We start from the raw sequence: 13,213 nt of genomic DNA, 5'->3' as shown, positions 1-13,213 counted from the left end.
AACTGAGCTACATCCCCAGCGCCGTCAATGCATTTTTGACTGACGATATTTTCAGTTTACAATGGGCTTATTGCAACATAACCCCATCATAAGTGGAAGAGCACCTATACTTAGAAAAATACATCTTCATTTAAAAAAAAATTTTTTTTTAGTTGTTGATGAAACTTTTTTTATTTTCATGTGGTGCTGAGGATTGAACCCAGTGCCTAACACATGCTAAGCAAGCACTCTACCACTGAGCCCCAGCCCCAGCCCACATCTTCATTTTTGCATGCTTTCTCCATAAACTTCTTGGCTTTCAGTCTCCTGCATGCCTAAATTCTGCATTTTAGCTCAGAATACAAACACCATTCATAATCCAGAGCCTGGCTGGTCATTTGCATGCAAATTCTAGGCCCAGGCTTTAACTGTGTCCTTGTCCTCTTGCATCCCTTGCCAGATTGTTTCTTGCCTTTTTCTTTGCACTTTCTCCCTGACTTGACCTCTGAGACCTACCCAGACCCCAGTGTTTGGCCTGCTTAAAAGTTGTCTATGTGTCACATGTGGTAACACAGGCAGCTTGGGAGCCTGAGGCAGGAAGATTACAAATTTGAGGCCAGCCTAGCAAATTAGGCCCTAAGCAACTTAGACCCTGACTCAAAATAAATAAAATGGATGAGGATGTGGCTCAGTGTTAAAGTGCCTCTGGGTTCAATCCCCAATATCCCCCCCCAAAAAAAAAAAAAATTCCATGACCCCATGCAAATCTGTATTTCTGCTTGTATTTGTCACTTCTCATGCCTCTAAATCCCAGAGGACTATGCTGTTTCCCTCCATGCCCCCAGCATCCAGTTCTCCACTGTCTGTTGAAAGGAATGAAGGACGCCTGCCCAAGCAATCTATTCCTCCCTCCCGTCTTCCTCCTCCAAGGCAAAACTAAAGTGCCCAATGCATTTACCAAGACATGAATGTGCCTCCAACAAGGCAGAGAGTCTATAGCAAAGTTAGATATAGAAAAACAGACACAGGGAGATTCAAAATGGTGGACTAGAGGGAGGCTGGGTTCCTTGTTGCTCCGTAACTCGTAACTCGGGTTTCAAGCAGAGGATATCTGTTTCTTGGTGAGGCAGTTTTTGCTGCTTATCGATTACCCCATTTGTCTACTGCAATCACCTGCAGTCAGCCAGCATATCCACTACTTTTTGAGTGCAGATTGCTCACTGTCTGGCGCCAACCATCCGCCACTTACCGGCCTCTTGCTGGTCCATCGCCTGCCTTTCACCTACCCATCACCCACCACCGGAGGTTCACCTGCCAATCTACCAACAGCAGCCAGCAAACTGACCACAGACTGCCAGTGAAGCGCCAGCTGCCTCCTGTTGCCTGGAAGTTCACTGTCACAGTACCTGCAGGTTTGGTTACACGAGGCTGCCGCCATTTTGAGACAACAGCCAGGACCTGTAGGACCCCTGGCTGGACAGACTGAGTCCTGTCTCCAGGACCCCTCAACCCGACCCACCATTCCCTGTCTTCAGGGCCCTCAGACCGACTGACTGCTCCCCGCCACCAGTACCCCCAGACTGACTGTGCCCTACCACCAGGACCCCCAGACCGACTGACTGCACCCCACCTCCAGGATCCGGCAACCAGACCAACCACACCCCACCTCCAGGACCCTTGCCCGACCAACCTCACCCCACCTCCAGGAGCTCCAGCTGACCATGCCCACACCAGAGCTGCAGCTCCCCATTTGCCAACATATTTGGAAGCCAGAGTGGCCATCTTGGATTATCCTGGAAGCTGTATCTCCCATCTTTAGGTGGGGCAAATCCCATCCTGAGACGCCTGCTAGAGACTGGAAGCTCATTGTCAGGTACCTCTCATGCATCAGGCTACTGAAGACTGGGAGGTTTGAATACTATATGATTGTTATAGTGTAGGGTTTTTTTCCTCCTTATTGAAAAAATTTAAGTTATTTCTTTACTTTTCTTGCTCTCTTTTCCTTTTGTATACCTGTTCCCTCAGAACCTCTTTCTACACTTTCACATGCTAACAACAAACTTCTTTTGATTATACTCTCACTCTTTCTATGATCTAGAACTTCTATATATTCTTTTCTTATCCCATTAACAGCTACATCCTACACCCCTCCCCATCCTCTTTGTCCTCCATTAGAAACTGCAGACCTTATTGCAAATTTATTTGTTATACTGAAGATAATAATTGAACTCATTCTGTTTATTATGACAATATTGTTAACGTCCTCATAGGGGCTATTTGGTTTAGGGTTGCATATTGTCTGAACTGGGCACTGCTAATATTGATCTCCCCCCTTAAAGAAAAGGTATTGGAAACCTATAGGGTCACTATAAGCCTATAGGGGGGAAACTGCAATACCCCAGATCTGCACCACTAGAGGGGAAGATATATGAACAACACAAAAAAAAGCAATGGAAGAAAATTATCCAAACAAACCTAGATTCTATATTAATAGAATCCAGTGACAGTATGGTAGAAGAAATGTCAGAAAAGGAGTTCAGGGGCTAGAGTTGTGGCTCAGTGGTAGAGCACTTGCCTGGCATGTGTGAGGCACTGGGTTCGATACTGAGCACCACATATAAATAAATAAAAATTTAAAAGGTCCATTGACAACTAAAAAAAAAAAGAAAAAAAAAAAGAAAAGGAGTTCAGATTACACATGATTAAAATGATTCGTGAAGCAAAGGATGAGATAAGAGCAAATTCAGGTAATGAATGATCACACCAATAAGTAGTTGAAAGAGCAACTGCAGGAAACAAAAGATCATTTCAACAAAGAGATAGAGATTCTTAAAAAAAAAAAAACAGAAATCCTTGAAATGAAGGAAACAATAAACCAAATAAAAAACTCAATGGAAAGCATAGCCAACAGACTAGATCACTTGGAAGACAGAACCTCAGACAATGAAGACAAAATATTTAATCTTGAAAATAAAGTTGCCCAGAGAAGATGATAAGAAATCATGAACAGAACCTCCAAGAACTTTGGGACATCATGAAAAGACCAGATTTAAGAATTATCGGGATTGAGGAAGGCACAGAGATACAAACCAAAGGAATGAACAACCTATTCAATGAAATAATATCAGAAAATTTCCCAAATCTGAAGAATGAAATGGAAAATCAAATACAAGAGGCTTACAGAACACCAAATGCACAAAATCACAACAGATCCACACCCAGGCACATTACAATAAAAATGCCTAACATACAAAATAAAGAAGGCTGAGAGATAAAAGCATCAGATTACATATAGAGGGAAACAAATACGAATATCAGCAGATTTCTCAGCCCAGACTCTAAAAGCTAGAAGGGCCTGGAACAACACATTTCAAGCTCCAAAAGAACATGGTTGCCAACCAAAAATCCTATATCCAGCAAAACTAACCTTCAGATTTGAAGATGAAATAAAATCCTTCCATGATAAAAGTTAAAAGAATTTACAAATAGAAAGCCTGCACTACAGAATATTCTCAACCAAATATTCCATGAGGAGGAAATAAAGAAAAACAGACACAGTAAAGCACGACTTCCCAGGCATTTTTTAAAAAGACATTTTGGGGGGCTGGGGAATATAGATCAGTTGGTAGAGTGCTTGCCTCACAAGCACAAGGCCCTGGGTTCAATCCTCAGCACCGCAAAAAAAAAAAAAAAAAAAAAAAAGACATTTTGGAGTGGGACAAAAAGGTTTACTGAGGAGTTTCTAACATTCAATTCCACAATTTTCTTTCCCAGGGGTAAGCAAGAGCAGATTCATTCAGAGCTGGGACACATAGGCATTTCAAAATTGTGATGTTTGTGTTATCTGGATTCATGTGGAGATTACAGAGTGGATGGTTTTTAAGAGAACAGCTGCCAGGTGAGGTGGCACATGCCTGTAATCCCAGTGGCTCAGGAGGCTGAGAGAAGAGGATCATGAGTTCAAAGTCAGCCTCAGCAACTCAGCAAGGTCCTAAGTAACTCAGGGAGACCCTGTATTTATCTCAAAATAAATACAAAAAAGGGCTGGAAATATACCTCAGTGGTTAAGTGCCCCTGGGTTCAATTCCCAGTACAAAAAAAAAAAAAAGAACAGCCATGCTTTGCATGATGAGAATGGAGTGGAGGAGGACTTAACAAAACCTGTTCTTGGTTCCCCAAGACCTCCAGTACTGCTACCCCCTGGGCAACTCCCTGAACCTCTTGGCAGCAGCTGAAACATTTCCCCACCATTCCCACTGTGTGGGCACCCCAGACCCTGCCTGGGCCTCTGCTCTCTTCCCTTTGTGCCGTCTTCTTGGACACCCTCGTTCCAACCCTTGCTGGGTAATAAGGGCTGCACAGCTCCTCCCTGCAACCCGTCCAGCTCATCTCCCACCCGCCCCTTCATAACGCACAGCCTGCCATTCTTCAAAGACAGTCTTGTAGCCTGGTGTGCCTGGGAAGTCCCTTTACCCACCAAAGCCCCACTCCTCTATAAAGCTTTCCTGGGCATGCCTAGGTCTATAGTGCCTACGGTGTCACTGTCTACGTTCCAGCCTCTCCTGGACTCCTGGAGGCTGGGCCAAGTCTCCTTTTGATCTTTAGGATCTACCTCTCACAGGAGGAGCAATAAATGGGTTGAATAAAAGAATGAGTTTTCAAGGGCTTTCATTACCAGTCACACTTTGGTGACCCCCAGCTTATCCCCAGCTGATGCCTCTCTCCTGACCTGCCATGTTCACCTTTCCACAGGCCTCTCCTCATGGCTGTCCGCAGGCATCTCAAACTCCACCTTTGCCTGGAGTATGGCTTCTCTCTTCCTCCACATCCTTGAAATGCTCTCGTTCCTACTACCTGAATCTCTCTCCAATCTATCATCCTTTGGAATTCCATGCCTATCATTTCTCACCTGAACCCTCCTGATGTTCAAAACTGCAATTTGATTGCCTAATCCTGCCTGACAGACCAAGATGGACTCCTAGCAGCTATGGATCAAGTGTAAATTGATTCACAGAGCAGATGAGGCTTTCTGGCATCTGGGCCTCCTGAAAGAGGTAGACCTCTTTCCAGCCTTACATTTTCTGTTGCCCATTACATCTCTGGCCATCTGGGACCTTCCACAATTTCTCCAAATCCATCATCCTTTTCCCAGGATGACTTTCCCTTTCTGCCTCCTACACATAGAAGTGACATTTGGTTTTTTGTTATTGTTTATTTTTTTGTTTTTGGCACTGGGGATTGAACCCAGTGGCTCTTAACCACTGAGCCACATCCTCATCCCTTTTTTGTATTTTATTTAGAGACAGGGTCTCACCGGGTTGTATAGGGCCTCACTAAGTTGCAGAGGCTGACTTTGAACTTGAGATCCTCCTGCCTCAGCCTCCTGAGCCTCTGGGATCACAGACATGTGCCACCATGCCGTTTAGAAGTGACATTTGGAGCTTCCCTTCATGTACCCCACTGCTCTTGGTCATAACACTGCCATAGTGCAGGCACATTTGTCCTCTTAGTGCACATACATGCTGGAGGGCAGGGACTTCATTCTGCTCATCTCTGCTTTTTGGTACCCCCAAAGGCTTCATAAATGTCTGCTGAGTAGCTAAACTAATGAGCCACCAACAGAGGTAGCTCTGATGTTCCTGTTGGTATGCCTCCTTTCACCCTGAGTTTGCCCTGTCTTGACCTTTCCTGGACTGCTCAAGAGTTTAAAAGGACCTCAAGTTAAAAATCAATGATATTGCCAGGTGTTTCTTTTTACGTAATTGTTCACAGCCTGCTTGAGCTGCTAACAGTTCGGAGCTGCTCCTTTCTAAGGCTCAAGGGATGAAGCTGGAACCCATTTTCATGGCAGCTCTGCAAATGGTGAAAAATCACTTGAATTCAACTAATTCAAATTTTGTGGTGGGACAAAGGACTGCATCAGATGTCTGCCGAGAGCTTCTTTATTTTTCCAACCTCCCCTTTGGGGATTTAGTCCTTACTATTTCATTTTTCTTAATACTCAGCAGCTGCATATTAATCAGGATGCTAATGAATCATAGGCTTCCCTGGGCCTGCATTCACCAATTAGCTTTAATAAACAAAATGCGCGGTGTCCTCTCCACTGGCTTCCCTGTTCCTGGGCCTGCTTCTGTTGCCCAACCCTGGACTGAGGCCAGGGAATGGAAGTGAGCCCAACACAGCACGCCTGGTGTGTATGGCCTGCTTAGGGGTCGGCTGTGGGGTAGGGGCTGTAAACACATCGCTGTGCTCATCTATTATGTCTGTCCTTCTAAGGAGTCCCTAATTCGGCTTCGAGGATTAGGACATAGTTCCCAGGCAGGGCCCAGGCTGGCAGGGGGCCCAGGAAATGGGTCTAAGTGAAGAGACCATCTGTTCGCTCCAGGTAAAGCTGTGATTGGCAGGCATGTGAGCCAGAGCCGCCTGCTGGTGGGGCCCTCCCTCCGTGGCCTCTAACAGATATACAAGTAAACAATCCGCCAGCCACTTATGACCACCGCAGGCGGCAGTCCCAGGAGGAGAGGCTAGCTAATCAAACATTCAAGGAGGAACACAACAGAATCTCTGGCACTTGGGCAAAGCGATGTTTTGTTGAAGTACTTGCCAGGAAGGGGGAAGGTTTGAATCGAAGCTGATGAGCTAGTTCCTCACCCTCTTCTTTTCTCTCCCAAAATGTGTTAACATTTTAATCATGTTGCTGAGTATCTGCTGCTGGATCTATTAACTGGCCCCTGCATTGATTTTAATCCATCTGGTTTCTGGCCCTAAGCTCTTGTGGGCTCCTTGAGGTCTCTAAATGATTTGCAATTGTCTACATCTCTTCACCACACAGATTTTGGTTTTAACATGCTATTTGTGGTAAGATTATCAAACAGATGACTTTGATCATTTCTTTCCTTTCTCTGGTCTGACAGCACACACCTAGAAAGCATTCCACCTTGGGGCCTGCTTTCCAACCAAGGAATGGGGAAAGCAAGGGGAAACTGGGTTTATGTTTGGAGTCCTCAGGGCCCTGTTCTGAGCCTCTCCTCACCCTTTCCCCAGTGAGCTCATTCATTGCACAGCTGCCACTGCAACAATGACTCCTACAGACTCATGTCCAGCCCCTTGCCCCACCCTGAGTTCTGGGTCAGAAATCCAACTGTCATTTCTCACCTGGGCAGGATACTTTACTTGGATGTTCTTGGCCACCTCAAACACAAACAACAATGAACAAAGGGAAAAACAGAACTCGTGTTCTTGCCTTTGTCAGAGAAGCCAGTACCTGCAGGAAGCCATGACAAGCCAGAAAGCAGGCAGAAGCGATGTGCTGGTAATCACTAAGCAACTGGCTGGTGGGTGGGGCCGGGGAGAAATCCTGATTTGTAGTGTTTGTTGTTGTTTCCAGTACTGAGGATCCAACCCAGCTACCACTCTCTCTAAGCCACATCCCCAGCCTTTTATATTCTGAGACAGGGTCTCACCAAATTGCCCAGCCTGGCCTTGAACTTGCCATCCTCCTGCCTCAGCCTCCCGAGTTGCTGGGATTACAGGTGTGCACCACCACGCCCAGCTGATCTGTAGTGTTTTTCAACTGCCACAGTGCAAAAACTGCCACTATAACCAATTTCAAGCTCCCAACGTGAAGTTACTACGTGCCAACTTGGGAAGAGTGTGTAGTGTCTTGCGAGCCAGTTGGGGTCGGCAGCAGCACACCATGGCTGGAGGATCCTCGCTCAACCCTTCCTTCGCCTTCTCTGCCAGGTTAGATGCTACCCCTGGCAGAGCCTCCAACCTGATCTCCTTTACATCCCCTTACCCCAGCTCCCAAACACTGTCCAAGGTGCAGCCTTTTTATTACAGGAACTCAAGTATGTCACTTCTCTGACCCAGCAGGTCTCCTCTTAGGTACACTCATCCCTTGGTGTCTGGTGTCTTAGTTCCAGACCTCAATACCAAAATCAGGGGATGCTCAAGTCCCTTCTATAAATGGGATAGCATTTTCATAGAACCTACAAAATCCTCCTGTAGGCTTGAAATAATCTCTAGAATACTTGAAATACCTAATGCAAACAATTGTTATGTGCTACTATTTAGAGAAAAATGATAAGGAAAAAATGTCTGTACATGTTCAGCACAGATGAACTTTCTCCCCTAATATTCTCCATTCTTGGTGATTAAATCTGAGGATACAGAGCTGCCAATATGGAACAGAAGGCTGACTGTATATGTACACCCAAAAGAAAGAAAACATCCATCTTCCAAAAAAAATTTTGTTTTAAAATAAAAAAACAAAACAAAACAAAACAAAACAAAACAAAAAAAACAAGGGACTGAGGCTGTGGCTCAGTGGTAGAGCTCTTGCCTAGCATGTGTGAAGCACTGGGTTTGATCCCCAGCACCACATTAAAAAAAAAAAAAAAAAAACTAAAACGAAATAAAGGTAAAATAATAATAATAATGATAATGATAATAATAATAATATTAAGAAGAAGAAGGCGGCCTGGGGGTGTACTCAGTGGTAGAAAACCCCTAGGTTTAATCCCTCATACTGGAAAAAAAAAAAAAAGGAAAAATAAGGAAGTTCTTTAGGTTTTTTGTTGTTTTCCTGTGGTACTGGGAATTAAACCCAGGGCCTTGGCATTTCCCAGGTAAGCACTCTACTGCTGAGCCAAATCCCCAGCCCAAGAATGACATTCTGACAGGTGCTACAATGTGGACAGACCTTGAAAATGTGGTAAGCCAGAGAAGACAGACACAAGGCTGGGGATGTAGCTAGGGATGTAGCTCAGTGGTAGAGCACTTGATTAACATGCGCTGAGGCCCTGGATTCAAAGCCCAGTACCACTGCCCCCAAAAGCCAGTCATAAAGGACCACATAGTGTATGATTCCATTTATATGAAATGTCCAGAATAGGCAACTCTACAGACACAGAAGGCAGATTTGTGGTTACAGGGGCTGGGGTAGATGCAAGGACTGAGGGTTGAAGCTAAAGAATAGGAGTTTCTTTTTGGAATAATAAAAATGTTTTAAAGTTGACTATTATGATTGTATAGCTTTATGAATATACTAACAACAATTAAATTGTATACTTCAAGTAGGTAAATCGTATGGCATGTGACTTATATCTCAATAGTGCTGTTATAGGTTGAGCATCCCTAATCCAAAAACCCAACTGCAAATGCTCCAAAATCTAAAACCAAAGGACTACCTACATGACACTCAAAAAGTTTCAAGAGGGGCTACACAAGGCCCTGAATTACATTCCTAATGCTGCAAATAAACAAACAAACAAATTTATATATATATATATATATATTTTTAATTTCTTTTTTTCTTTATGGATTCTGGAGCATTTTGGAGTTACAGATTAGCGATGCTCAATCAGTAGGTTCTCTGTTAATGTTCCAAAACTGGAAAAACTTCAAAAAATGTGAAACACTTCTAGTCCCAAGCATTTAGGACAAGGGACACTCAATCTGTACCCCGTTCAAAAAACTGTCAGGGGGCTGTGGTTGCAGCTCAGTGGTAGAGTACTTGCCTAGCATGTGTGAGACACTGGGTTTGATCCTCAGCACCACATGAAAACAAATAAATAAAATAAAGTTATTGTGTCCATCTACTAAAAAACTGTTTAAAACCTGTGAGGATAAAATCCATAGCATATAAATGCCATGACCTAGGCCCTTCCAAACCCTCCAGCTTTCCCCTTGCACTTGCTCTGACCTGAGCCAGCCACACTGGCCTCCCTTCAGTTCCCTGAACACCATGTGCAGGGGCTTTGCTGAGCTGTCTCAGTTAGTTCCCAAATTAGTTGAAAACTTACATCCTTACCAAATCCTGCACATGAATTTCTTTTCTTCTCTTTTTTTTCCCCCAGTACTGTCGATTGATCATCCCAGAGGTGCTCTATCACTGAGATAGATTCCCAGCCATTTTTATTTTTTATTTTGAAGCACAGACTCTCTAAACTACCCAGGTTGGCCTCAAATTTACTCTCCTTCTGCCTCAGCCTCCAAGTAGCTGGGATTATAGGCATGTGCCACTGAACTCAGCTTCATGAATGTTTTTAGCAGTTTTATTCATGATTGATAAAATATGGAAGTAACCAAGGTATCCTTCAGTAGGTGAATGGATAAACCAGGGTACATCCATGAAAGAGAATATTATTCAGTGCTACAAGTAAACAAGCTATCAAGCCTCAAAAAGACATGGAAGAACCCAAAATGCATACTGCTAAGAAAAGGAAAGTTCCAAGAGGGCAGGAGTTCTGATTTTTTTCACTGTTGTATTCTAAGCATCTAGAACTGTCTGTCTGACCAAGTCAGACTCCCAATAAATACTTGATGAATAAATAAATGAGCAAGAAAAAATATTTTTTAGCCATTCCTGACATCTCTCTTCCTCTCACCCCAGCATCTCATCCATTAGCAATTTCTGTCAGTTCTATCTTCTTCAATATATCCATAATCTGACCAGTTACCACTGCCACAGATCCACTATGAGCCAAGTCACAGTCCTCTTGCACCTAGATCATTCCAATTCCCTCCTCACTGGTTTCCCTGCCCTCCACAATCTATTCTCTTCACAGCAGCCAGAGGGAGCCTTTTAATACTTTAGTCCAGAGGAGGACAAACTGCTATAAAGGACTAGACAGTAAATCTTTTCAACTTTGCAGGCCATGTGGTCTCGGTTGGAAAAACTCAACTCTGCAAGAAGCAGTCACAGACAACAGGTGAAGGAAAAAGCATGGCTGTATTCCAATAAAACTTTACTATCAGTCTGGGGCTGTAGCTCACAGCAGAGCACTTCCTAGCATGTGTGAGGCACTGGGTTCCATCCTTAGCACCCCATAAAAATAAATCTATTTTTAAAAAACTTTACTATCTATAGTGTACTGACTCCTACTGTAGTCACATGGTGTCATTCCTCTATTCTAAACCACCTCACAGGCAATTAACATCCAAAGTCTGACTGCATCTCTGACCACCTCCCTCTTGATTCATGCTACTCCAACACAGTTCTCCGTCTGTGCCTTTCCAGTGACTGTTCTCTGCCTGGAGCAGGTTCACTTGTCTCCTCCTCCATGAAGCCCTTCTTGACCCTCTGATCTAAACTGGCCACAATCACTGGCTCCCCATTTTCCCCTCATACCATGTAGCATCATCCCCTGACCACTATACAGTAAGCTCTCCTGTATCCACAGGTTTGCATCCATGGATTCAGACAATCACAGATTAAAAATATTCAGAATGGGAATTGGGGATGTAGCACTTGCCTAGCATGAGTGATGATGCCCTGGCTTTGATCTCCAGTACCATTAAAAAAATTCAAAATAGCATGAACATCAAAAAAAGTAATAAGCAGGGGCTGGGGAGTTGGTAGAGTGCATGCCTTGCAAGCACAAGGCCCTGGGTTCCAATCCCCAGCACAGCCAAAAAAAAAAAAAAAAAAAAAAAAAAAAAAGGTGGGGGGCTGGGGTTGTGGCTCAGTGTAGAGCACCTGCTTGGCACATGTGAGGCACTGGGTTTGATCCTCAGCACCACATAAAAATAAATAAAGGTATTGTGTCCATCTACAACTAAAAAATAAATAAATAATAATAATATGTAAAATTCATCCCTGCTGAACATGTAAATGTTTCTTCCCTTGCCACCACTCCCTAAACAATACAGTATGACAACTATTTACATAGCATTTAAATTGTACAGGCAAATCTCATTTCATTGTGCTACCTTCTACTGGGCCTCAAAGAACTCATGTTTGTTTTAACTTACTGAAGGTTTGTGGCAACCCTGTGTGCAGCAAGTCAGTCAGTGTCATTGTCCAACAGCAAACATGGTCTTTAGTGGTTTTAGCAATAAAGTATTTTTAATCAAAGTGTGCAAGTTGTCTTTTTCTGACACGATGCCATTGCACACTTTAACAGACTACAGGGTCGTATGAGTATAATGGATATGCATTGGAAATCAAAAAAATCAGTGTGACTATTGCAATATTCATTTTATTGCAGTGGTCTAGAACCAAGTTATCTAAGAGTTATCTAAGAGATGACTTAAAGTCAATGGAGGACGGAGTAGGTTCTGTGCAAATAAACCATTTTACAGAAGGGACTTGAGCATATGCAGATTTGGGTATCTGAGGGGGGATCCTGGGATGAATCCCCTGTGGATGCCCAGGAGAGGAATGTATACGGGGAACTTTACTGTCTCCTGCTCCCCAGCACCGGATCTGCGCCTGGCACATGGAGGATGCTGCATTTGCCCGTGGAACAAGAGCACCAGGGCAAACATCGGAAGGACCTCGTGGAAGGGACGGGAGAAACCAGAAGGACCCAGGGGCCGGTGCAGACCCGCTGGGCTGGGTTCTGCTCACCTAGCTGACCCTCCACCAGCTTCCTCTTGGCAGTTCTCCTCGCCTTGCTGATACTCCTTTCTCTCCCCCATCGCCTGTGGCTCCTGGTCCTTGAACTCTACATGGGGCATGTCCACCTGCGAGCACAGTCAGCGCCTGAGAGGCCGCAGGAGTATGGGCGTCGCATCCCACCCCGTCAACCCCGGGCACATCCGTGTGTGCACGGTAGGGACCCGCAGAGGCGACGGGCGAGCTGGGTGGGCACCACCAGGACGGAGGAGCAGGGGGACGTGGGGGGCTCGGGGACCCGGGCGGGGAGACCTGGAGGGGCCGGGGCGAGGGCACGGGCTCTGGGAGGGGCGCCGTGGGGCCCGGGCTCCCAAATGCCTTGTGTGTCGGCTCAAGTCCTTCCAGGAAGGAGAAAAGGTAGGAAAAAAAGAAGAGAAGAAACGGGGGCCGAGCATGGGCGCCTGAGCCTCTTTCTACCCTGCTGCCGCTGCGCGCCATGCGCCTAAATCTATTCTGCCAAGGCTGTCTGCACGTCAGTCACCGTCCCTTCGTCAGTCAGTCAGGGCCTGGCCGGTCAGTCAGGAAATCGGGGCCCGGCCGGACCAGAGGCGACCCCGATAGTAGGAAAGGCGTGGCCGGGTTCGGGTCTGCTGGGGAACCCCGGGATCGCGGCCGTTCCTTGCCCGTCCGCCCTCCGCCCGCGCGAAGGAAACAGCTCTGCGTACTCCTTGTCGCTCCATCCTTTTCCCGCCTTTAGGTTCCCGCTCTCTGCGCACGCGCCGGCCACGCCCCCGGCACGCCCCACCGCACGTGCTGAAGCGCATACCCCCGGCCCCGCCCCCACTGAGAACTTACGCACGCAGCTGGGTTGGCTGGCCGTTAAGAGGCGGT

The 13,213-nt window shown here is 45.5% G+C and overlaps 1 protein-coding gene across 2 annotated transcripts in view; it reads right to left on the bottom strand.

Moving 5' to 3' along the window:
- Positions 1 to 13,213, bottom strand: part of Syce2 (synaptonemal complex central element protein 2) — an 18,361-nt gene extending 5,148 nt beyond the window's left edge. The window contains exons 1-2 of one of the 2 annotated variants that reach the window (XM_047532036.1): positions 13,178 to 13,213; positions 12,335 to 12,450 (exon numbers count right to left, since the gene is read on the bottom strand). In XM_047532036.1, the coding sequence (XP_047387992.1) occupies positions 12,335 to 12,444 (110 nt within the window). In that variant the 5' untranslated portion in view covers positions 12,445 to 12,450; positions 13,178 to 13,213. Of the gene's footprint in view, positions 1 to 12,334; positions 12,451 to 13,047; positions 13,063 to 13,177 lie in introns of those variants that run through there. The other variant, XM_047532035.1, reaches the window with a different exon arrangement.

Source organism: Sciurus carolinensis, chromosome 17 (genome assembly GCF_902686445.1).
Source record: "Sciurus carolinensis chromosome 17, mSciCar1.2, whole genome shotgun sequence".
NCBI classification, from domain to species: Eukaryota; Metazoa; Chordata; class Mammalia; order Rodentia; family Sciuridae; genus Sciurus; species Sciurus carolinensis.
Note: the sequence above shows the minus strand (reverse complement) of the source record. Positions and strands in the feature narration are given on the sequence as shown.